The sequence below is a fragment of the Lemur catta genome, chromosome 3 (genome assembly GCF_020740605.2).
Source record: "Lemur catta isolate mLemCat1 chromosome 3, mLemCat1.pri, whole genome shotgun sequence".
NCBI lineage: Eukaryota > Metazoa > Chordata > Mammalia > Primates > Lemuridae > Lemur > Lemur catta.
The window spans coordinates 777,071-804,367 of record NC_059130.1 but is presented as its reverse complement, the minus strand read 5'-3'; the positions used below and the strand labels follow the sequence as shown (position 1 = coordinate 804,367).

The 27,297-nt window shown below is 37.2% G+C and overlaps 1 protein-coding gene across 2 annotated transcripts in view; it reads right to left on the bottom strand.

Annotated features, from left to right (window-relative positions):
- NUF2 (NUF2 component of NDC80 kinetochore complex) overlaps positions 1-25,862 on the bottom strand; it is a 32,494-nt gene extending 6,632 nt beyond the window's left edge. Inside the window, exons 1-12 of one of the 2 annotated variants that reach the window (XM_045546597.1) lie at positions 25,729-25,862; positions 22,059-22,201; positions 20,715-20,789; positions 19,702-19,778; positions 19,117-19,178; positions 10,966-11,063; positions 9,938-10,011; positions 8,551-8,647; positions 7,635-7,697; positions 4,390-4,527; positions 2,388-2,528; positions 587-762 (exon numbers count right to left, since the gene is read on the bottom strand). In XM_045546597.1, the coding sequence (XP_045402553.1) occupies positions 587-762; positions 2,388-2,528; positions 4,390-4,527; positions 7,635-7,697; positions 8,551-8,647; positions 9,938-10,011; positions 10,966-11,063; positions 19,117-19,178; positions 19,702-19,778; positions 20,715-20,789; positions 22,059-22,181 (1,124 nt within the window). In that variant the 5' untranslated portion in view covers positions 22,182-22,201; positions 25,729-25,862. The remainder of the gene's footprint in view (positions 1-586; positions 763-2,387; positions 2,529-4,389; positions 4,528-7,634; positions 7,698-8,550; positions 8,648-9,937; positions 10,012-10,965; positions 11,064-19,116; positions 19,179-19,701; positions 19,779-20,714; positions 20,790-22,058; positions 22,202-25,728) is intronic. The other variant, XM_045546598.1, reaches the window with a different exon arrangement.
- Between the last annotated feature and the right edge of the window lie 1,435 nt (positions 25,863-27,297).

The window sequence follows — 27,297 nt, the reverse complement described above, 5'->3', positions numbered from 1 at the left end:
AAATAGATGATTGATCTCTACTGATCATCTTTTAGGACTGAAAGAATGATGTCATAAACATATCTGGGGCAGGTATTCCAAAAACACATTCTTAGAACTGATGGGGAGAAGACCCAATGAAATACTCCAACATGCTGATAAAAAACATGTTTAGCAAAGTATTAATTCTTACCAGAATAAAAAAATAAAGACTTTTTCTCAGTGAAAGCTGTAACTGTACAGCCCAGCTAGACCGTAAGACAGACCGGCTGACTCATTCTAACGCATCTCTAGGCCACAGTCTCCAAAGTGCACTGACACAAGCAGTAGCACCAGAACCCTCGTGCAGAATGATACAAAGGAACTGGAATTGTGTATCCAGGGGAAAAAAAAAAAAACCTAGTAGCTAAAACATCTCTAAACCTAGATCCAGCAGTATAAGTTTCATAATTAACCCATCTGCTTTAGTCACCTAAATGTGACTAAATAAAGATAAAACTATTTAAAACCTTTTTGAAAATATAGTAGTTTTGGAATCCTGGGGAAAGAATGTATTAACTTTTCCTAATCACTTTCTAATACACTAAAATGGATAATAACTTCATACTCGATTAGTGTGCGTTTGTATTGCTTAACGTCCTCATGCTTCTTATTTATTTTGAATTGTGTTGTGGCAAGCTTTTCCTTCTTCACAATCATCAGTCTTTTGAATGAATTTTCTTCAGTCTTCAATTTTTTCAGTTCTGACTCATCACTCTCAATTTGGTCCTCCAAGTTCAGGCTCTGTATTTTACGGGAAACATTTAAAGTCAGTAAACCAGTGAGGATTTATAAACAAATTGAAAGAGTATTTTCTAGGATAACATAATTTTAAAATGAGATAAAACCACCTGGACCCTGAAAGCACAGCAGAAGGTGCAGACTGAACAAAGGAGACAACAGGAAGGCACTGGGGGTGCTGAGAAAAAGCACGACAGCCGGAGAGGCGTTTATCGTGTCATCCTATCAGTAGAGATCGTGACAGAGTGACAGAGGGATATACTCAGATCAGCTAGGAGACTGGAGTTGAGGAGGTTAGTGGGTCCGGACCAAGGCAGGAGAAGGAAAGAGAGAAGGGCAGACCCTAGAAACCGCTAAAAGCAGGTCTCAGTCTTTTTGGGTGACTCCTGATGGCCGATGAGGGGACTATGGGGGACTACGCAGTCAGGAAAGAAGGCCTCAGGCAATCTCAACTTCTCAACCACAGGGTTCTCTCAGAAAGGGAATCATTTCTCAAATGTAATGTTAGTGAACCTGGGGACTTCAGACTAAGAAACGTAAACGCCATTAGCTCTCACTCTTCAGGGCAGAGACTTTGCTATAAACTTCAAATCTCTTTATAGGCCCTAGGTGCAGCGTTGGACACTGAGTTGAGATTTTATGCTTTCTGATTATGAGATCATTTCCAACTGTTACAACAAGTGTAAAATTCTATTACGGCAGCCCTTTCATCCATGAGTTCCCTTTCTGTGGTGTCAGTTACCTGAGGCCAACCATGGTCCGACAACATTACATGGAAAATTTCAGAAATAAAAACTTTGTAAGTTTTAAATTGCAAGCTGTTCTGAGCAGCATGGTGAAATCTCGCAGTGTCCTGGCCTGTCCCCCCATGGGTGTGAATCGTCCCCTTGTCCAGCGTATCCGTGCTGTGCACGTCCCCTGCCCTGTCTTTAGTCATCGGCATCCAGCCAGACACAGGAGTGGCTGGTGATCCAGGACCACCTGAAGCAGCTGATCCTCCTTCTGACATATGGTCACAAGGTCAATGGCAGCCTAACGATCTGTCACAACACCTACACCATTCACCTCACCTCATCTCAGCATGTAGGTATTTTATCATCTCCTACCATCAAAACAAGGGTGAGTACAGTACACTAAGATACACTGACAGAGAACAGTACATTATTACGATGGTTCTCTTTTATTCGTACTTATTGTTGCTAATCTCTTACTGTGTCCGATTTATAAATTAAACTTTATCATACGTATGCATGTATATGAAAAAACATAGTATATATAGGGTTCAGTACTATCCACGGTTTCAGGCATCCACTGGATACATCTTGCAACGTGTCCCCTCTGCTCTGGATAAGAAAGGACTACTGTACCATTTTCCAGAATATATATGGCAATGTGCTGTTAGTCAATTTACAAGTCATTGTATCCGAAGGTTAAAACATGGGTTCTTGCTACTGCTATGTTTAAAAAGAAAAGTGTCTTATTTCCCAGCATTCATTGCCACATCTATTGTACCGTAGAATCATCCTGCTTTTCTTTAGGAAAATAGTAGCAAAAAGTGAAAACAAAATCCACGGAACTATCGCAAGCTATTACATAATAAAGACATGAAAATTGCACACAATACAAACCTCCTTTAAGATGCTGGTTAATTTTTCCCTATTATCTGAAAGGTCTTGTATTTTCTTTTGGTATAACTGCACCTCCAGCTGACATGCCGGCAGGCAGTCCACTGAGTCTCCATAGATTTCATACTTCTCCATCACTTCTTGCTTTGAAAGAAAAAAAAATACAGATCACAGTTTGATACTCTCCTTTATGAAACTGCAGTAATGTCAATTTGTTTGCTCTTAAATAATTTCTGCATTTAATATTGAAAGCTTAAGAGTAGAAAACAATTAAGTTTCTAGGTCAATAACAAAGCTCAACTACTGACATGTGTCTAAGCACATATAATTATGTTTCTTAATTGCCAGATATCCCTGAACAAAGGAAAACTGCCATAATTTTACTAAATTAACTGCCATAAATTTTACTAAATCCCTCACTGAAGTACATTCCAAAGGTTATTCACGATGATATTAAAAGTATTCATTCTGCTAATACTCAAACTATTTCTGATTACTCCTGGGCAAGCATATTACCCATTTATAATCTTCCTATTCATTTGTATAGTAACTGTTATTATAGCTAATTCTTTTAAAAAGATTAATTCCTCCTCTAAAATTACAAAATGAACATATATTTACCACAACCACTGTAACAATACAAAGATTTCTTCCCTTTTCCCTACTAGCCTACCCCTTGTCCTAACTTATCAACCAGTTGCAGTTTGTCTTCAGTGAAATGCCTAATCATATCATTGCTCATTTTTCTGTTATCTTTTTCTTACTAATATGTAAATGCTCTTTGCATATTGGGGATATAATCCCTTTACCTGTCATATTCGCTGTAAATATGTGCTACATAATCTACTTTTCTCCATGGTTTTGGGGTTTTGAATCTTAATTTTCAAAATCTATCCTAGTCCAAGATTATATAAATAAATGTTCTCCTAAAATTTCTAACACTGCTAATTTTTTAAATTTAAATTTATAATCCACATAAAATTTATTTTTGTAAATGGTGCAAGGTACAGGCCGAACTCTCTTTTCTTCTAGATGAATAGCTAACTGAGCCAGAACTGTTTTTTAAATAAACCATCCTTTTCCCATAAATACTCAGATCAATTTCTGAGTTATTTCTGTTCTGGTGACATTTGTCCATTTTTGTGTGATAATCTTAATTTTTAGGAATAACTTTGATAACAAATTCAGAGATAAATAAGAAATTTTAATTAATAAAAATTAATTAAAAACTTTGCTTCATATAGGATGCTTAATTGTCTATCCAATTCTAATTTTGTGTGGCTCCACCTCAATCCATCTCCCATGGTCACCCCTAACCTTGACTATCCCTTGTTCCCTCCCTCACAGAATTCACACATGCTGTTCTCTCTGTACAATTTACTGTTCATTCTTTACACGGTAGCATGAATTTCCACTTCCTTTCCTCTTCCACTGGATTCCCACAGTACTAAATTGGGCTTCCCTCATTATATTATCGCAAAGCACCCTATATTTTTTGCCCCTTTCTTTTCGGTGCTATTTTAATAGATTTTAATTTTTCAAGCAGTTTGACATTCACAGCAAAACTGATCAGAAGGTACAGAGATTTCTCATTACCCCATCTTGCCCCCACAAGTACGTAGCCAATGCTTTTTTAGTCCAAGTATATAGCCTATACTTTTTTATAGTACATATTATAATTTACAATTATGTAATTGTAACATTGTTTAATATCTTTCTCCCTTGTTATAAAGTAACTCTCATGAGGACAGAGCAGGTCTGTTTTGATCACCAGACCAAAGCCTCAAAAACTTGTCGCATAGCTGAACAAATGTCTTAAAACTATATTTCTTTTCCCCATATCCACTTCAGAGAAGAGCTACAAATCAGAGATAAGGCCAAAAAGTTTAAGAGGAAGAGAAGTATAGATAATCTAGAAATCAGAAAATTAACACATGATTAAATGTGAGTTTGCTTTAAAAAAATAAAAAAGATAGAAAAGCATTAAAATAAAAAGATAGCGTACCCTGGAATTTTTAAGCTTCTGGACTGTATCTTTCATTTTTTCTTTATAATTCTTTAGCTTCTCTGGAGAATCCACAATTTTTGTTTTCAAACTCTCTTGCACTTCCTTTGAAGAAACTACTGACAATTTTAGTTCATTCTGTTGGGAAAACATTTTTATATATTAGATATAATAATAAAATTGGTGATTTACCCTTCCAATAAAGGAAAATAAAGAAATTACTTCCGTGTTCACTGTGAGTGGGGTGAAATTAAATTCCGACCACCTCACTTGCCTGTTTAATTGCTCGTGTTCATCCACAGGCCAGAGATCAAGCTCCTTGCCCTGGCATTCAAGGCCCTTCAGGTACATGCCTCTCACTCTCCTTCCCCAGCTCATCGCCCACTTGTTTCCTACTGCACCCCACAACCTAACAGTGCCAGCCTCACGCTTAGACAAGTCCTAGGATCCTTCTTAGATCAGCATGGTCCTTCTAGAATATCATCATCCCACTCCTGTCTGCCTGCTGAATTTCTATTGATCCTTGAAAATCCTGCTCCCATTTCCTCTACTTTTCTTCCATAAACAGTGCAATTATTATACATGCAACTCTATACTACAATTACGTATTTAATATGTTTCATAATTGACTGATCAAATTAGAGTTATGAAGTCATCTTTGTTCTTCCAATACCCAAAGTAATAGCACATGCCCAATACATGCCTGTGGAATCAAAACAAACTCCTTTCTCCTGAAAATTTTGTTTTGAGACAAGGTCTCACTCTGTTGCGTAGGCTAGAGAGCAGTGGCATCATCATAGCTCACTGCAACCTCAAACTCCTGGGCTCAAGCAGTCCTCCCAAAGTGCTGAGATTACAGGTGTGAGCTGCCCTGCCCAGTCCATTCTCCTGAATTTCAAAAGTCAGTGCAACCATTCAAGGAATCAAAGCTTTTAAAACTTTGCTGCAGTCTAAAATTATTAAAAAAAAAAATTCCCGTGAATTTCCTTCCCAAATATTTGTTGTCGGTTGTTGATAAATTATATTTACATTGTTTCGGAATACCTTATGACTCTATCTATGTACTGATATGGAAGATTCCCCAAAAATATCAAGTGAAAGAACTGCATTATACATTTCTATAAAAACAAAACAAAACAGTGACACATGACTACATGCATCTGTACATATGCAAGCAATGTCATGGAGAAAGAATAGGAAGGGTCTCACCTCAAGGTAAAAGGGCTGAGAGAAGTCCTTTCATATTTGACCCCCACCCTTCTCTCTCTCTCTCTCTCTCTCTCTTTCTCTCTCTCTCATACACACACACACACACACAAAATCATTTGAGTAATTTATAACAGAAATGTATTATTGCATGGCTTATGTAATTGGTCTAAATATTTTTAACTTTAAAAAAGAAAAGTTTTTTTTTTTTTTTGAGACAGAGTCTCACTCTGTTGCCCGGGGTTGGAGTGCCGTGGCGTCAGCCTAGCTCACAGCAACCTTAAACTCCTGGGCTCAAGCAATCCTCCTGCCTCAGCCTCCCGAGTAGCTGGGACTACAGTCATGCGCCACCATGCCTGGCTAACTTTTTCTAAGTATTTTTAGTTGTCTGGTTAATTTCTTTCTATTTTTTCATAGAGACAGGGTCTCGCTCTTGCTCAGGCTGGTCTCGAACTCCTAACCTCGAATGATCCTCCCGCCTCGGTCTCCAAGAGAGCTAGGATTACAAGCATGAGTCACCGAAAAAAGAAAAGTTCTTACCTTAGTGATCAGCTAACTCAGAGGTCAAAACGAAATGTTTAAAATAGTGCATTTCTGTTATTTCTGTATATTTTGATATTTTATTCTTAGAGTTCCACAAACCACCATACTATCTACTCTTTTAATGCTCTACAAAATTAGAGATCATTTTCCTTACCATAATGTTAACTTTCATCACTTTTCTTCCCTTTATAAAAAGCCTAAACTTGATATTATAAGTACAAAGTGATTTTGTTTTAATCTAGATTTAAATGGGACAGAAAGAAATGAATAATAAAATTGAGCCATAGTAAGTACTACTCAAATGAAAACATTTGCCAATAAAAAGAATGATGGAAAAATAAGGGTATGTAATACCAAAGGAAATTTCAGATGGCTTTAAAGTATAAATGTTAAAGGGAAACCATAAAATACAATGAGAAAATACAGTATTAAAAAATAATATGATGAATGGGGTAGGCTTTTCTATATATAGAATTAAAGCCAAAAACCATAAAGGCCCTAACTATAAATTTTACTATATAAAAATGTAAACCTTCAAATAGAAAAAAATTATGATTTTGAAAGATAAATAGAAAGCTAATATCCCTAATTCATGGAGTTTCCTTAAAAATAAATAACCAAGGTACACAAACAAGTAATTTATAAAATAAGAAATAACAAGAAATCACTTAAGATGGTCAAAATCACTAGAAATAAAGAAATCAATTTAAAATGAGATTTTTCTTCTTCCTATAAGAGTGACATAAATGTTAAAAAAAAAAACAACTAAAAACATCCAATTTTGGAAAGGGTATAGGGAAACAGACAATCCCATATTCTATTGGTAGGAATATAAACTGTTATCTTTCTAGAAGTCTGTTTGGAAATATGAGTCAATATTAAATGTGTATTTCCATGATCCAGAAATCCTAAATTAAGAAATTTATAAGATAAAAAGCAGCTTCATGCAGAAATGTACATATATACATATGTATGCATATAGCACACACATACGTATATTTATCTTTAATAGCAAAAAGATTTGGAAGCAACATAAAAGTCTGTCCATGGGGGACTAAAAGGCTCTACATTACAGCACATACATGTGACGCACAAGCAGATGCAAGCATTAATGTAGTGAGAATCTGTGTGAAACTCATGATAATTATTTGTACCATACTGGTAAGTAGGGGAAAAAAGCAGGTTTGAGATATGTTGAGTGTAATATCATTTATGTAAAATTATACACATATATTTACATTTGCATGACAAATATAATCTATGATAGATATCATATTATGTGCTAAGCTGCTTTCCCGTGATTTTTACTTTATACATTTCTGGTGTCTTGAGTCTTCTAAAACAATAATAATCTATTATATTTAGGTTGAAAAAAGTTTAGTCTCGTTTTGAGGGAAAAAGGGAGAAATATTTGACTATAATAACACACACAGCTAAAATACTCCTTCACACAACCTATTCAAATTTTAAATGCTAGTTTTAAAAAAGATGCTTACCAAACGCTTGGTTTTCTCTGAAATGTTTGACTTCTTTTGGGAGTTTCCCTCTTGTAGCACTATCTAGGGAAAAAGCAAATAAATGTTTTATAATGACTCAAAACAGATTTAAATTTAGCTGCTCACTGCTTTCTCATAAAATAAAGGTAAGAAAAAAGAGGTGTTAAATGGGTTAGACCAGATATTCTTCAAACTTTCTTTGTTCATGATGCCCTTAGGCCAAAAGAAATATCTAAGAGCTCCTTTACTATGTAATTAAGACCAAATAACTGCATAAGTATTTATGTGCTAACAACGGCTGCAGCCCTCTGAAAAAATAATACATATAAGCTGAAATAAAAAAAATATTTTTACTTCATTCTTAAATAACCAAAATTACTCCCTAATTAGATGTGTGTACCTATTGGGCGTTGCAGAAATTCACATACCCTGGAATGTACATTTTAGATTGGAAATGGACATTCTTATTTCCTGTGCCATAATCATTTTCACATGGTACTTGCTTTTTATCATAGCAAATGCCAAAACCCCAGCTTCAAAAAGACAGGAAAAGTTATCTAACATTGAAACTGTGAACTACCTTGAATTCAAGAAGTATATGACAGATGCTGAGTATTGTCGAGTTTCCCTTGAAAATATGCAATGTTTCGATGCTCCCTCAAGGGTTTGCTGCAGTGTCTGGGGTGCCAGTGTGCGTGGTTTGGAAACAGAATTAGACATAAAAGAGCTCTCAAAAATTTTATTCAACAAGACAGCACGTAACTCTGGCAACATAAACAAACCGCCATGGTGCTAAGGGGCACAGCAACACATTCTATCTCTTTAGTAACTGAAAGCAATGTGCTCTTACCTCCTCTACATGCCCCAGCACATCTAAAAAAAGAAAAAATTTTCTAAAATGTCTCCCAACAGATACCGTTTTTTGATGAAAGTCTTGATTCAGTGATTGCTGCAGCTCCTGAATGGCATCTGAAAGTTGCTTGAACTCTTCTTGCTCTTCAACTGGAACAGAGCTAAACACAGCAAAATAGATTAAAATAACATTTATCGAGTTCTTAACTTTGAAAGGCTAAAATAAAATCCCGCCCTCGAATAACTTAGATGAAGAAACCATCTGCTTTCATGTTTCTGAATTACATCCTTTCAGATGACAGCCATTTAAAATAGATTATCTGGCCTCTGCTACAGAGAGAAAATAAAAATCAGATGAGCTCCCTCAATTTTCTACCCTCAAATCTATGCATTCATCCACGCACATACCTGCCCTTTCAAACTTCAGTCCTAGTCAAGCGAACATGGTCTTCCTCTTCCTGTTTAACGCTAACGTTGCCACCTCTGCGCAGCTCCCGTCTCCTGCCCCCTAGTCCCGTGTCACCCGCCCTTCTGCCGCCAGTCCCTCCTAGCAGCACTCACACGTGCTCGGGCCTCTCCCATGTGGATGCGCTCTACGTTGGTTTTCGCCTATCGGACGTATTAGCCATCTGTTTCTATTCTGCTGTGAACTCTCTGTGAATAGTCTTTGCCCGTTTTTCTGTTATCTTTTTTCCTATCAGTTTGTGGGAGTGCTTTGCAGATTAGGAATGTTACATGGATTTTGTTATCAGAAGTTAGTGATGCTTTGTGGAGTACGTTGCAATTATTCCGTCCTAGTTTGTCACTTTTGACTTAATCTGCGGTGTCTTTAACCATGTTCTGTCTGCCTCCTATCCCCAGTCTTTTCAGCTTTCTGCTGCTTATAAAGTCAACTGTTACTAGGGGCATGTTAGAAAAGCCCTCACCTGAAACAAATAACCTCAAAGACATCAACAAATTAGAAAAAACAAACAAACAAACAAAATTCCTTCTATATATATATACATATATATATGTATATATATATGAGGAAGGCAAAGAAATCTTAACTTTCAAGTGATTCTTTCCCCTATATAACCTGAGTCAAAAACAAAACAAACAAAAAATTCTGTTGTAGGAGTTAAAAATTTTAACAAAATTAACTGATCTGGAGAAACAGAGTTCAGACAGTTATTGCTCATCTACATAAGACAGATAATCCAGATATAATTTGGAAGAGTAAGTTAATGACTTTAAACAAGTCAGGCGAACACACTAACAAGAAAGAAGCCAAAGAATATATTAAGAGTTAGAAGAAAAACAGTTTTTCTTTTTGTAGAAAAGGCAAGCTTAAATAATCTATTCAGGATGATAAAAGAGACAAGGTGGACTATAGGGTTGTAAAATATTACTTACGATTCACTTTGCATTTTGAAATTGTGTTTACTTTATTTGTAAAATGTCCCACTTACTCAAGTCTCTCCAGTTTCATTAGTGCCTCCTGGTGGGCAACATTTAACTGCTGCACTTTGTCCGCAGAGGATTTCTATTAACAGAATTTTAGTAATTGCATATTAAATCTCTGATTTTCAACATAATCAATCATTTCTTTTTTCAAAAAAGTCTACTAGCACAGACTACAAAATATTTACTCACTCTACAATTTTTGCCATCAGAAATAAGAAATTGAAGGCAGTTAGGCATTCATGACAAATGTATCAGGAAGTTCTTTACTTAACACAAATGTTGAGTTCTCACCATAGTTAGGCACTATACTAGATACTGGGATTATGGCACACAATGTGCAAGCTTTGAAGAGTATGTGATGTTCAGTAGATACAAGCACAGCATGATGTGTGCAAACAAGTATCTGCCTGTACAGCTCCACGTAGCTGGAGCTTAAGGCCTAATTGTCGGGTGTTGCTCGGGTGCTTTTCTAAGAGTGTGGTGTCCCAAAACTGAGAACAAATGGGAACAAACCACACAGATGACCCATCATCTTCCTCAATTCTGTAAATTGTTGAAGAAAGGAAAATGAGTGTGTCTCTGTTAAAGTGATTGCCTTGGACTGAATCTTACAACGCAATGCTGGACAAGCACGATAAACACTACGACAAACAGTTCAATTAGGCCCTTCTTTAAAAGGCAAATATAAATCTCAAATATCTCAATTATTTAAAGAACACTACAGTATCTATGCAAACTGCAAAGAAAAAACCACAAACCTATCAGTATTCTCTTTCCTAACATTTTCTAATATAGGAAAAGAAGCCTCAGCTACAAGATTGAAAAAAAAAAAATGTTACCAAATATCAAAGAAAATCTCATTCTGAGAAATGTTTTCCAGTAACTAAAATCTACAACTTTATATATATATAAAAATAAATATGATTCTAACGGCCGTACCATTTGATATCTGTGACAAACATTTCAAAACAGATTAATAGTTCTTATAAATGTTGTTACTGATCTGTGACCCCAAAACGTATTTAAATCTTACATATTGCCAAAGAAATTCCATATATGTCTCACGGCATGCTTCTCTGAAGTGAATAAAGTTGATAATGCCACTTAAAAATCGACTTGTCCGTTTTGCTTCTAAAATAGAAAGTGAGACTCTTTAAATAAATCTTTGAACCAATATAACATAAAAATGAAAATCCATCCTCTCCCACCATATACTCTGCTCATAATAAACTAGAACTGTATAGGCTATAACAAAGTTCAGAGAAAGACAAACCACTTTGATCATGAAGAAATAAGAGATCAGATTTACTCTCCTACATTAACAACTAGAAAAACTGACAAAAATATATGAAGCAACAAATCTGAGACACTGGACAACAGAGGCAACAAAGGACAGCAACCTTCAAGAGAAAAAAAGGAGGTGAACGCTGTTAATGGGCCAGCCCATGACTTGGAGAGTTTTCAGGCGATGCCCCAAAGAGGGAGAACACAAGCAAAACTTAGGGGGTCTTTCTGAGTCAAAAATACAGAGTGTAGAGTTTGGAGAGGCCAAAGCGACTAGGATTTATGGGCCTGAGTACTTGAGAAGAAGAACTGCAAAGAGAAAGAATTCTGGGGGCCCATATAGGATTCTCCTCGAGTTTTCACTGGAATATTAACTGGTACATGAATATGAAGAAACTGCTAATGCCGAGAAAATAACCAGACATATTTAAAGGAGCTAAAATCCAGCACCCAACAGTGTAAAACTCACAACGTCTGGCACCAAAGAAAATGACCAGGCACAAAAAGAAGCAGGGCAAAGTGAGCCATAATTAAAAAAAAAATCAATCAATGAAAAGCATACTCCAAAAAATAACACAGATGATAGATTTAGTAGCTAGGGATGTGAAAACAGCCTTCATAAATATATAAAGGTAGAGAAAAATCATCAACATTATGAAGAGAAAACGGAAGTTTCTTTTTTTAAAGACCAGAATGAAACTTTTAGAATTGAAAGATAAAATAATCTGAAATAAAAAGTACACTGATGGGATTAATATCAGATTAGACCTAGAAATGAAAGGACTAGTGAAATTAAAGACAAGAGAGATAGACGTTATCTTAAATGAAAGCCAAAGAGAAAAAAATGAATAAAATAGCTCTGAACTCAGGAACAACATCAATCGGCATAAATGTGAAATTGGGGTCCCACAGAATGGAAGGGTAGAAAAAACTTTCCCAGAATAGGTGAATATTCTCCATTTCATATAAACTAAACACATATCTAAAGAAGGGAGCAAACCTAAGCAGGGGGGAAAAACCCAAAACAGAAAAATAAAAACAAGGGAAAAAAAATATCAGAAAATCCCTCAAAAGGCACATTATAATCAAACTGCTGAAAACTAGTGATAAAGAGAAAATCTTAGAAGCAGCCAGAGGGAGGAAAACAAAACAAAGGCAAATGACATTGAGAGGAACAAAGATGAGAACAGCAGCAGACTCATCAGAAATAAAGCCAGAAGACACGCTGGAGCAGTATCTTTAAAGCACTGAAAAATCGTCAACTTAGCATTCTATATAGTCATGGCTTATATCCGCAGGGGGACTGGTCCCAGGACTTCCCTCGGATACCAAAATCCGTGCATGCTTAAAATGATGTAAAATGATGTAGTGCACCTGGCAATCCACATCTGCAGGTTCTGCAGCCACAAATTCAACCAACTTTGAATTGAAAGCTTGACCCTCTGTAACCACAGAGAATTCAGGAAAAATACCTTTCAAATGAAGGCAAAATAAAGTCTTTTTACCAGCACTACAAGAAATGTTAACAAAATTCTTCAGGTGCAAGGAAATTCATAACATATAGGAATTTGGATGCATTTAACAGAATGTGAGTTAATATAAAAGATATGTTTACCCATTAAAAAAAATCCCTTTAAAAGATAATTAATAACTGAAGCAAATCTAATAACAATGCATCAAGGTGTTTATGATATCTATAGATGGAAAGGCTATGACACAATAGCACAAAGGCCAGGAGCAGGGAAAATAAAAGTATATTGTAAGGCATAAATGTGTATACCTTTATAACTAAAGCTTCAAGGTCTATGAAACAAAAATAAAAAGAACAGGCAAAACAGACAAACCCGCCATCATAGCTGAAGATTTCCTATTGAACAATTGACACTTCTCCATCAATTGTTCAATAGAACAATTAGCAGAAAATCTGTAAGGATCTGGAAGGCTTGAACACTATTAACTAGACGAAATTAACATGTTTAGAACACTCCATCCATCGACAACAGAATACATACTCTTCAGTGCACATGGAACACGACAGAGCATGTGGCAGGCTGAATAATGGCACCCAGAGATATCCAGATCCTAATCCTTGGAACCTGTGCCTGTTATCTTATTAGCAAAGTACCATTATAGTATAATTAAGTTAATGATTCTAAGATAGAGAGATTATCCTGGATTATCTGGGCAGGCTCTAAATACAATCACACTTGTCCTTATAAGAGGAAAGCAGAGAGATTTCACTACAGATATAAAGTGGAAAGCAATGTGACCACAAAAGCAGAGAAAGATTCAAAGATGCTACACTGCTGGCTCTGAAGACATGAAGGGACCATGTGCCAAGGAATGGAAGGAATACAGATCTGGAAGCTGGAAAAGGCAGGCAAACAGATCACCCCTTGGACTCTCCTAAGGGAGTACAACCCTCGTAACACTTTGGTTTTGGTCCAAGGAAACCAATTCTGAACTTCTGACCACTAGAACTATGAGAGAATAAATGTGTGTTATCTTAAGCTACCAAGTTTGTGCCAGTTTATTACAACCACCACAGTAAACAAATACACATCATATTCTGGGCCCATAGACTAAGCCTAAATAAATTTAAATTGATTCAAATAATACAAAGTATATTCTCTGATCACAAAAGAAATAAATTACAAATCAATAATAGAAAAATTACTGGAAAATTCCCAAATATTTGGAAAGTAGGCACACACTGATAAATAACACATACATGAGAAAAGTAAATTTGAAAATATTTTGAACTGAATGAAAATAAAAATACAACATATCAAGATTTGTGGGATGTAGCTAAAACAAGGCTAGAGGAAAATGTGTAGCACTAAACACCTGTATTAGGAAAGAAGAAAGGTTTCAAATTAATGGCTTCCACCATAAAAAAAAAAAAAACTAGAAAAAAGAGCAAATGAAATCCAAAGTAAGCATAAGAAAAAAGAAAAACAATAAGCACAGAATTCAGTAAAATAAAAAACAGAAATATAAGACAGAAAAGAATTAAAGGAACCAAAAGCTGGTTCTTTGAAAAGATCAGCAAAAGTGATAACCAACAGCCAGACTAGTCAGGGGGAAAAAAAAGAGTAAAGAAACAAATTATTAACATCAGACATGAGAAAGGGGACATCATTACTGACCTCAATGTATAGTAAAATGATACATGAGAACTGGACGTGATGGTATTTACTGGCAAAAATAAAATAAAATGATATAGGTGTTCCTGCTATAGGTGGAGAAAAAAATGATATGGTAATTTTATGAACAACTTTCATAAAATTTTTTAATAAATTTGCCAACTTAAACGATATGGATAAATTCCCTAAAAAAGGGTAAAAGACGGAAGCTCACTCAGGAGATTTGACAATAAATAACCAGATTAGCCTTTTGCCTATTGAAGAAATTTAATTCCTAATTTATCCCACTGAGAAAATTCCAGTTCCAGATGGAGTCACTGGCGAATTCTACCAAATATTTAAGGAATAATACAAATTTTATAAAACTACTCCTGAAAATGGGAAAGGGAGTTTTTCCAGATTCATTCTAGAAGGCTGGCACTACCCTGATATCCAAATCAATCACTGCAATGACATTACAAGAAAAAAAAACGACAGACCAATATCTATCATGAAAATACACACAAAAACACTTAACAAAATATTACCAAATCAAATCCAACAGCATTTTAAAAATATAACCTATCATAACCCAATGGGGCCCATCCTGTATGCCAGGTTGGTTTGATATTCAAAAATCAAATAATGTGATTCACTAGACTAGAAAGTGGAACCCCATGATTATTTCACTAGATGCAAAAAAGGTACTTTAAAATTTAATACCCTTCATATTAAAAACTCTCAGCAAGGCCGGGCGCGGTGGCTCATGCCTGTAATCCTAGCACTCTGGGAGGCCGAGGTGGGCAGATTGTTTGAGCTCAGGAGTTCGACACCAGCCTGAGCGAGAGCGAGACCCCGTCTCTACTAAAAATAGAAAGGAATTATATGGACAGCTAAAATATATATATAGAAAAATTAGCCGGGCATGGTGGCGCATGCCTGTAGTCCCAGCTACTTGGGAGGCTGAGCCAGAAGGATCGCTTGAGCCCAGGAGTTGGAGGTTGCTGTGAGCTAGGCTGACGCCACGGCACTCTAGCCGGGGCAACAGAGTAAGACTCTGTCTCAAAAAAAAAAAAAAAAAAAAAACCTCTCAGCAAAAATAAAAGTTGCTCACCTTGATAATGAGCATCTAATAAAATCCAGTCCTACAACTAACACTTCATAATGAAAGACAAAATGCTTCCCTCTTAAGATCACGAGTAAGGTAATGATGACTGCTCTCACCACTTCAATTCAGCATTATGCTAGAAGTCCTAGCCAGTGTAGAATGCAAGAAATAAAAGGCATCTAGATTGGAGAGAAGTGAAACTGTCTTTGTTCTCAAACAATATGATTGTCAATATAGAAAATCCTAAAGGAATCTACAAAAAAGTTTACTAGAAAAAGTAATTTTAACAAGGTCAATATATAAAAATCAATTATATTTCTCTACACCAACAATGACCAATAATCAGAAAATTTAAATTTAAAAAAAAAATTTACAGAATCACTAAAAATCTAAATATTTAGGGATAAATTTAACAAAATTTATCATACAACACCTACACTCTGAAATATATAGACGATTCTTGTGAGAAATTAAATACAATCTAAAAAATGCAGAGATATAACATGCATATAGAACACCCAAAGGGATTAAATTGTCAAGTATCCCCAAAATAATCTATACATGCAAATTAATGCCAGTCAATTAGCTTTTATTGATGAGGAGGCATAGAAAGTGTCAAGCTAAAAATACTAAATTGCATATGAAAATGCAAAGGACCAGAATAGTCAAAACAATTTTGGAAAAGATGAACAAAGTTGAAAGACTAACACTGTGTGATTTCAAGACTTACTATAAAGCAAAAGCTATCAGGGTTGTAGCGTGCTTGGCATAAAGACAGACGTATAGATCAATGGAGTGTAAGAGTGAGCCCAGAAATAGACTCATACATACATATGGCCAATTGATTTTTTAATACACTTTATTTTTTAGAGCAGTTTTAGGTTCACAGCAAACTCGTATCGAAGTAGACAGTTCCCATATGGCCCACATCCCCACACAAGTACAGCCTCCGCCATCAGCGTCCCCCGCCCGAGTGGGACATTTGCTACAACTGATGAATCCGCACTGACACATCATTATCACCCCAAATCCATAGTTTACTTTAGGGTTCACTTCTGCTGCTGTACATTCTGTGAGTTTGGACAAATGCATAATGACACGTATCTACCATTAGACTAGCTTCACTGACCTAAAAATCCTCCATGCCCTGCCTACACACCCCTCCTTCACCCCTAATCCCTGCCAACCACTGATCTTCTCACTGTCTCCATAGTTTTGCCTTTTCCAGGCTATCACGTAGCCATATAGCCTTCTCGGACTGGCTTCTTTCACTTAGTAATATGCATTTAAGATTCCTCTGTGTCTTTTCGTGGTTTGATTGCTAATTTCCTTTTAGCACTGAGTAATATTCCATTGTCTGGATGTATCACAGTTTGTTTATTCATTTACCTACTGAAGGACATCTTGGCTGCTTTCAAGTTTTGGTAATTGAGAATAAAGGTGCTCTAGACATCTGTGTGCACGTTTTTGTGTGAACATAAATAAGGGGGGGGGAAATACTAAGGAATACGACTGTTAGACTGTATGGTAAGAGTACGTTCAGTTTTGTAGGAAGCTGACAAACTGTCGTGGAAACTGGCTGTCCCATTCTGTATTCCCACCAGCAAACAGAGTTCTTGTTGCTCCACATCCTCATCAGCATTTGGTATTGTCCTTGTTTTGGATTTCTGCCATTCTAATAGGCGTGTAATGGTTGGTCAATTGATTTTTGACAAAAAGTGCCAAGGCAATTCAGTGGGGAAGAGAGAATCTTCTCAACAAGAGGTGCTAGAATAATTTGATATCCATAAGCAAAAAGAAAAAAACCTCATACCATATGTAAAAATTCAAACACTAAACAATAAAAGAAGCTAAAACTGTAATACTCCTGAAGCAAAATATGGGAATGAATCTTAGCAACTTTAGATTAGAAAAAGATTTCTTAATAGGACATAAAAAATGGTTTCATGAATCATAAAAGAAAAAATTAATCAATGAAAATCTTCAAAATTGAAATTTATTTTGCTCTTCAAAAGATACTGTTATGAAATTGAAAAAGCAAGTAACAGATTGGGAGAAAATATTTGCATAACACATATCTTATAAACAACTTGTTTCCAAAATATCTAAAGGCTTTCAACTCAGTAAGAAAATAATTCACTTTAAAAAAACAGACAAATGATTCAAATATGAACTTTATCAAAGAAGATATACATATAGCAAATAAGCATACAAAATATGCTCATTCTTATTAGTCATCAGGGAGATGTAAATTAAAATCATGAGATACCACTACATACCCTCTATAATGGTTAAAATTAAAAACTTAAAATACCAGGCCGGGCGTGATGGCTCACACCTGTAATCCTAGCACTCTGGTAGGCCAAGGTGGGAGGATCATTTGAAGTCAAGAGTTCAAGACCAGCCCAAGCAAAAATGAGACCCCGTCTCTACTAAAAACAGAAAAAATTAGCCAGGCATGGTGGCGTGCACCTGTAGTCTCAGCTACTCAGGAAGCTAAGGCAGGAGGATCGCTTGAGCCCAAGAATTTGAGGTTGCTGTGAGCGAGGCTGATGCCTTGGCACTCCAGCCCAAACAACAGAGCGAGACTCTCTCAAAAAAAAAAATAAAAAAAAAAACTTACAATACCAAGTCCAGGGTGAATGTGGAACAACTGAAATGATCATATATTGCTAGCAGTGATGCAACCACTTTGGAAAACTTTGGTAGTTTCTTAAGAAATTAAGTATGTACTTACCATATGAACCAGCATTTCAACTCATAGGTATTTACAAGACTTGTATGTCAGTTTTCATAGCAGCTTTGTTCATAATGAACAAATATTAGAAACAATTCAAATATCTACAAACTGGTCAATGGATAAACAAATGTGATATATACTTAGAACAATCCAAAATAAAAAGAAAGAAACTACAAATTGCAGTAACGTGGATGAATCTCAAAAGCATTATTCTTAAAGAAGCCAGACACAAATGACTACAGATTGTAGGATTTCATTTATAGTAAACTCTAGAAAAGTCAAAACTATAGTGACAGAAAACAGACCCACGTTTTACATAACTATACACGTGTGTTAAAACTCATCCAATTTATACTTACAATTGGTGAGTTTTATTGTGCGTAAATTTATGTCAATAAACCAAACCAAACAAAAAAGTAAGAGTTCCAAAAGAGAGCGAAAAACAAATTTTTAAATAGCACACAGCAAAGCTCTTGCAACATAAAATAACTTGATGAATAAATAAAAAAGTCAAATGAATTAAGGGATACCTAATTCTAGCAAAGCTAGAATTTTACAATACAACATCATGACTATTCTTATTAGTGCTAAAAGATAATTTCTTCATGGTAAAAAATAATTGTTACATTTGATAAAATTGGTACATAAAAATCACAGTTGTATATTATTTATATTCATGTTCCCAAATTCATAGAACATTTTTAAAATGGAAGGAGTTAAGAAAAAATAATTTAAAAAATAGCCTTTCTGTGGATGTACAAAGGAAAAAAATTCCAATGGGATATTAAAAAAAATTCATCCTTAAAAATGAAAAATCACTTTCTAAAGCCAATTTTCTTGAAGTTTTTTTTTTTTATATTTACCGATGGAAAGGTCAAATGGTAGATTGAAGCCAGACATTAAGAATTGTTTTAAATTCTCACTTACTTGGATATAGAATATCAGCAGTCTCAAAGTCATTCACCCGGCAAATGGGCATAAATGAGTCCCTTGAAGATGAAGTGGAGAAAGAATATTGAAAAGTATATTGTAGATTATATACTAAGCCATAGGACATAAACATCTATTTTCAAAAAGAGATTTCTGGATATATTTGTCAATATCAAAGGACAAAGCCAGAGGTCTACCACAATGCATAATCCTATGGCACCAAAATCTATTTTTTCTGTATGCTACTAATGTCTTCATGTAATACCATGAATACAGTTATAGATTCTAATAACAGCACACACGCCTGGACACACATTCTTTCAGAACACAAAAGCCTTCACAACGATGGCAAGTAATTTTAGATTTATAACATCTTAGAACTCCTGTTGAAAGCATTCTGAAAAAGTGCCGTAGGTGGAGGCAGTTCTGTTTGGTGGACGTCTACAATTTTGAATGTTTACGGGATAGAATAAAGAGAAAGATGGCGGAAATTCTTTCCCAAAGAAAATCGGGTCATTAAGAAAGCTTAAGGTAATGTAAATATGAATGTAGACTAAGACAATAAAACCATTCTGTACTCACAGATGAGTAAATAAATTGCTGAATGGTAAGAAGCCCTCCATTAAATGTGGATACATGACTTCAGAGTTCACTGGCATCTAAATGTAACAAATCACAAAATCTAAATTATATATTGATTAGACAACATGAGAAAAATCTTCAACCTTAATTACATGTAAGATCAAAATATATTAACTTATAATTAAATTAAAATGCTTAAATAATAAAGATCATAGTACAAAGCTAGAGTTGTCATTAAAATTAATAATGCTAGGTTCAGTGGGTACTTAAAGATTTTTAAATGAATAAAAAAATGAAGGAGTAATGGTTAGCATTTACTAAATTATCAGGTACTATGCTAGGCATTTTACATGTATTCTCTTCTAATTTTTACAACAACCTGATTACATAGTACTATCCTTATTTTATAGACAAAAGCTTAGCTTCTTTGAAACAAGCAAAAAGTTTCATAGCAAGTAAGTGGCAAAGCCTTCGACTTTTAAACAAATTTCAACTATGCAGTCATATTGGTGAGATTCCAAAGACTTTACATTTTTAGTGCATCTTCAGATAATGGCCTTGTGATTTCACAACAACAAAAAAAGATTAAGAAAAATGACCCTTCCTACTAGAAACACCTAATTTGCCATAAGCACAGTTGCCTCGTTTCAATTGTTTCAATCTTACTGCTTAACTTCTGCATTAACTTGGCAGTCCTTCCTGAGAACAGAACACTGTGAAAACTTTGCTGTTGTTCATTATAGTCTCTGAAGACAAACCGATAAATCTGTGAACTGCACGGCATAAATAAGTGCAAGTGTCCTTTAAGTCTTTCACTATGGTTTTTGTCTTACTAAAGCTATCAATATAAATGATTACTGTGCCTAAGATTCCTTTGCAAGCAACATTAATTTTGTAAAAGTCTTTGAATTTGTTAAAAATAAAGTCAAGAACTTCCTATCTTAAAAGCCAGTACGCACTGTGAGCAGAAGAAATGTACCAAAAAATCATATTTTGCCTTATCTTAAACTCACCATGTAAAAATGTTCCAGTCGAATTCCATATACTATCTGTAAGGCTCTCATGTAGATCATGTACAAGACTTCAGGCTATAACAGAAAAATAACTTTTAATACTCTGATGCATTATTCTAAAGCTATATCACTATCATTACCATCCAGTCAATATTAGTCAAGGAAAGCAAAAAAAAAAAAGGCCACAAAGTTACTCTATTTCCCTTGAAATAGTCCTTAATTTTTCCAAATTTTAGAACACAGGACACCTGGTTTGCTGGTATATAGTAAGTGGCCAGTGAGAGGAGTTGCTTAGGAGTGAGAGCGAGCATGTCCCAGTCCAACCCCAGCAGCCCATCCACCCGAGGCAGGCGGGAGGCTGGCCTCTTACATCGGGCTGTCAGGCAGGTGGCAGAAGTACTGGCACACTGAGGATGCACTTTTTAAAAGACCATGAGAAACCTTGCTTGTTGCTGTAGATCTCAAGGTTTCCTTACATTTAAAGGTTAAGGGAACACTTCATCTAGGAGGTATAAATTTAATAGGGTAATAGGGGATTTTAAAAATCTTATTTTCTGAATGAGCAGCTCCTAAATGCTGGCTCGTGAACCTGTCTGATCCACATACAAGTTTACTGGATAAGCAGTAAAATGAGAAACATAGGGAAAACGTGGTACTCTTTTCATAAAGCTAAATTTATTCAATTTAAAGGCCTACTGTTTATTCTGAGATTATTCCTTCCATTGTGAAGAATTAAAGAAGTACTGAGATCAAAAAGTTTGAGTTCTACATCATTAAACCAGATTTTACTATGTTATCACTTCAGGATCAAGACGGGAAACTGGAAGGAGACTCTGGGATTTCTGTGACACATAAATAGTTCATTTTTGTATTTAATAACTAAAGATATAAAGAACAATGCCTGCCAAAACAACTCAATTCCCTCTGGGGCATATTGCAAGAAAATTAATCTGTAAGCTTCCAAAGAGAATAGTTTCTAAGCATTTTTTGTGGTTGGAAACCACTTGGAATAAGTTCTTTCAAGCTCTACCAATAAAGGATACTCTCAGACCACCATTGCAATAATAATAAAAAATTTAATATACTTTAGTATGGTTTAAAAGTTATTTTTCATAAGAAAACGACCATATTAAAGAATTGAATCCTAATGGGACTATGAGGTTGCCCCACATATAAACTTTACTGTTATTTTAAAATTACCTGAGGTGAGAGATTTTCTCTGGATGAAAATGACTGGCCCACATCAAATAGGAGAGTATATGCCTTTCTTGCTACACTATAGACCTAGTTGCTTACTTTATTCTCAAATTCCATTATTCCCATGCACACATAACCACATTTTACCTTTGGGTTTGGATAAAGATCACTCTTGGAGAGGTTTTTACCATCACCTCCTGTTAAGATCTTGTTGCGGATATGAACCACAATCTCAGCTACATTATATCTGGGGAAAGACAATGTTTCCATCTTGGGAGTTTCCTGCTAATCTGAAGGAAGAAAAATAAAGATCAGAAATACCACACAATCGGTAGTTCTCATTATCTGGAAACCGATAAATGTAAGGCAAAATTAACAAGCCAAGTTTGTGCTACTTATAGTAGTGTTAACTACCATCAAATAACCTAGTAAAATAAAAAAAAAATATGTACATACAGATCCTAAAATAACTTTTATTCTAAAGTGACACAGTTACTTTCTGCTAATTTGCCTAACGCTGTTCTCTTTGACATGGGAAGGAGAACTAGCTGAATAGATAGATGAGAAACCATGGCTTCTTTTCTACATTTGGGGGTCAGAGGGCTTAACAAGATCAATCCTGAGATTTGATTCTCAAAGCAAGGCATGTAAGGCAACACCATTAACAGAAGCAATATAGAGTAGAACTGTATTCTGATTTGACACCCCATTCAACCCATACATAGTGAGATGGTTAATAAGGTTAAAATGCAAACAGGAAAGGAGAAAAAAAAATAAAGAATAGATGGTATAATTGGAAGGAATTCCTATCACCCAAGTGGGAACTTTAAAAAAAAAACAAAAAACACTTAAAAACACTTATCCTAATGTCCTCAGATAGTGAGTTATTCCTACCTGTGTCCCCCTAGGGTAGCAGTTCTCCAGTTATGCCCCCAGTGCACACCTGGAAATGTGTGTAGACATTTTTAGTTGTTAGAGCAGGTGTGGAGGTGCTACCGGAATCCAGTGAGTAGAGACCAGGGATGCTGATAGATAGCCTGTAATGCACGGTGGCCCCCGCAGCAAAGAACCATCCAGTCCAAAACGTCAGTGATGCTGAGGTTAAGAAAACTTGTCCTAGAACCTTGCATTTAGCTCTGTTATGATACTTGTCACAATTATAAGAATTATGTTCATAGAACTCTGACCCTACATTGCGTGATCCTGGTGGGCTAAGACCTTTTCATTTTCTTCATTGCTCTCCCTGTGCCTGGCAGAAGAGCAATAGTAGGAGGAGGAGAAGCAGCAGCGATAGAAGCTCTTGTCTCAGCCGCTTACGGAAATACCTGCTTAGTTACCTGCAGATCCCTGACTGCCTGGTGAAGCTGCACGATCCCAGAAAGCCAAAGTGAATATATTCAACTATGCAAACACACTGAATTTCCACAAGTCTAGAAATCTACTTCTTTAGCCTCCTAATGTTTCTTAGAATATTAGGGTTAAAAAGCTCTGCCAACTTGCTTAACCTCTAATGAATACAGGAAGCCATTCTAAAGTTATTAAATAATTTCCCATTTCTGCTTGAATGTTTGAAAACATCACAGAATTCATTAACTCTCAAGGCAACTTTTTCCTACTTTAATATGGCTCTAAATTAGATAACTCTTCCTTATGGTGTGTAGAAATATGTTTTCTTGTAAGTTTACCTACTGGTCCTATTTCTAGTCACTGCAACTCAATAGAATACATTTATTAATATACCTAGAATATGTTTACATGACACCACTTTCAAAAATGTGAAGAAAGCTATCACACCTCTGTTAAGCCCTCTCTAAGATAAGCATAATTTCTTTATGTATGGCTGTAGGTAACTTTAAAATACTCCTTATATGACATTGTTTTAGAAACGTTACCATCCTATTCACCTTCTTCTAAAACACACTCTTTTGGGAACTGGAGACCATTCTCCTAAGTGAAGGATCTCAGGAACAGAACACCAAACACCACGTTCTCACTAATAAGTGGGAGCCAAGTGATGGGTGCACGTGGGCACAGAGTGATACAAAGGACAAGAGAAACCGAGACGGGGGCGGGGGAGGGGGATAAAAACCTACCTTTTGGGTACAATGAACATATTCTGGCGATGGGCACACCAAAAGCCCTGACTTAAGCATTATTTAAGGTATCCAGTAACAAGAACACTTGTACTCCGTTAATATTTTGAAATAAAAAAATAATACCGAAGCACTCTATTTTGCCAATGTCTTCTTAAAATGTAACACCCAAACCGACAGGGTCTGCGGAGGGCAAAGTATTCACACAGTGGCCTCTGCTGATCTAGTTCACAACGGTATCATTTCCCGACAAATATGTATTTACGATCAACTGAAACTCCATGGACTCCTTTAACATGACCCATTTACATACCAAGCCAGGACTTCCCTATGTCCTTCTTACATAATTGATTACTTGAACCTTAAGTGAGGATTTGCATTTTCTACTATAGAATTTCATAATTTCATTTTAGAGCTAGGATCTTTTGGAATCTGGATTTTGATGCCTCACATAGTATATGTCCCTTTCTGCATAAATATGCATTCTATATTTTCACCTAAATCTTAGGTTTAAAATCTGTCGATAAAAAGGACTGGGACAAAGAAAGACTACAGAAAAAGTCACTTTTTCAAAGCAAGCTACATCTTAATTAGAGATTATCACTACAGAAAGCGTAGGTGTAAAATCTAATTGTCACTGCTCATCCCTCTCCTAGTGTTTTGCACTCTGCGATCAGATTAATCCTTATAAAACACCTAATGCATCACGTAACATCTGCTCAAAAATACTTCAGTTATTCACCTTACCCACCGCATCAAATTTTTCTGCTTGGTTTCTAAAACTTTTAATGATCTAATGAACTTTCTGCTCCAAATTATTCTCCTAGCTTTCCCACACTTCCAACGTTTCCTTTTGGAATCTGCTCCCATATCCAAATTCTTTCAAAGTACGAATTCAGTTCCAATTTACTCATTAACATGTGTGTGTGTGGACAAAGGGATAAGAGACACGTTTTCCAGCCACAGTTTGAGCTTAGATGGAATAACGTCCAGAAATGACTTAATACACGCGAAGCGCTGACCCCCCTGCCTGCAGAGCGAGCAGCAGAGCTAACTGCTCCTCCGGTTTCTCATCTATTTGCAACACCGGGACGCTGAGCACAGCCGGCATCGAAAGGGTGTCTGTTAAATTTCACGCACTTCGTCTGCTAAAATAAACCAGCTTGTGGAAATCATAATCCTGCGAAGCAGAGTTGAAACAAAACCAAACAGCAAGGACTGCCGAGCTCAGCGAATGAAGGAAAACTCCCCTGACTCGGAACGGGGAAGCGGCCGTGTGCGTACGAGTCGGGCCACTGCTCGCTCCCTTCGACTCCGGGACTAAGCGCGACACCGCTGCCTTTCGGTTCCCGGTTTGGGGTTTGGCTAACGTGACGTCCGAGCAGGGGGCTCTGCCGTCTGCGGCCGGAGAACCCCGCGGCCCCGCGCCTCCCGTGAACGGACTGAGACGCGGAGACCGGGCTCGAGTTGCCCCTGTCGGCCCGAGTCTCGCCTTCCACGGTTCGCGCCGCACCAGGCACCCCGTTAGCGTCGCAAGGCCTGAGCTCCGTCCCCCCGGGACCGACAGCGAACCAGGTAAACAGGGACCGCGGGCGCGTCCCGCCTGCCCGGCGCCGGCTCCTCCCGCCTTCGCCCGCGCCGCGACAAACACACGCCCCGCGCCCGCCCGCGCCCCCGGCGGGAGACGACGCCCCGGCCTCCCGCCCTCGTCCGCCCGCGCTCACCTACCGCGCCGGCCGCCCGCAGCGAGGCGGCAAGTCCGCGGAGCAGCCGCGGGCGGAGTCAAACATCCGCCATCACCGACGGTTGCCGCTTTTCAAACTTGCCGCCTCCTTCTGGAAGTCCCGCCCCGCCCCGCCAAACTCACTTCCGCCCGCGACGGGTGCCGGGAGGGCTCAGGAGACTCGAGGCGGGCGGGGCGTGCGTTGGGATGCAGGGCGCTGGGCTCCCGGCGGAACCCTTGTTCGCGGAGTTGGCGTCTAGTCGGAACCTCGATGCCGCAGGAAGTGGGAGCCCCGTGGCTCGGGAGAAGAGTCCGGCTCGGATATTTAGCCCCGTTGTGACTTCCGCCAAGACGGGGAGGGTTTGCAGGGGCCGAGGGGAAGCGCCAAAGCGAGCGAAGGAGACTTGGCTGAGCGCAGGGTGACGGGGACAAACGACGGGGGGCTCTCAGGGAGACAGGGAGGGCTGAGCGTGGAGGCCCGGCGCAGTAGTAACCTGCTGAGCACTGATTATGAGCCGGATTCCGCGTGAGGCGCCCACGGGCGCGATCTCGTTTAGGATTCACAAAGGGGACCGTGCAGATGCCACGTCCTCCCCTCGCGACGCGGGTTCTGCGTCGGAGCGTGCTCCACTTGGCGTCAGGCGCCGGTTCATTGGAACGGAGATTCCCTGGGGGCCACAGACATTTCCTGTACCCTCGTCCCAGTTAACTGAGAAGAATAAAGCCATCATGCGACATACATCTTAACTTCCTGCCTCCCCCACGTCCACCAGTGCCACGTGTATCTCCCTCTCTTTGTCTCAGAAGGTAAAATGGACTTCCTCCTCCAATATTCTGATAACTCTTCCTTATGGTGTGTAGAAATATGTTTTCTTGTAAGTTCACCTACTGGTCCTATTTCTGGTCACTGCAGCTCAAGAGAATACATTTATTAATATACATCATTCAGTCCACTTATATGAATCATGAATAATTATTGATGTCTTAAAAATGATGACCCAGAATAGTAGGCTGAAGTGAAATTATGAACATGCATTTCATATTAAGAGCATGTGACAAAACCTTTGAAATTACGTACTGTAATATGAGATAAGCTCTACAAAAGCAAGGGGATGTCATAGTTTTATACTTGCCTAACGTTTCATATGAAAGGAAATAGTGATGTCTCTCTATCAGCCAACAATTTTGGCTTGCTAAGGTAGGTAACATTTAATATGCAAAACCCTTTATTTGCAAGTGTTACAATATCCTTTGCACATCTTAACTGCAGTTAATTATGAATGAATAAGTAAGAATGTGTAATTTTATATATTTTTGAATTATTGTAGTGTATAATTTTATGTACATGGCTGGGGCCATAGATGTATTGAAAATACACTAATAAAATGATAAATTCTAGTAACATTTTTATATACACAGCATGTTCACCGGGTGGCGCTGTTGCATTAGTGTTAACCTTACACACGCAGAGTTTTATTTCATTTTCTTTTACATAAGTAAACAAAGTGAACATAATGTTCTGGATGAATAAAATTAGATTCTAAATTTATTGGCTTTAAAATATATGTTT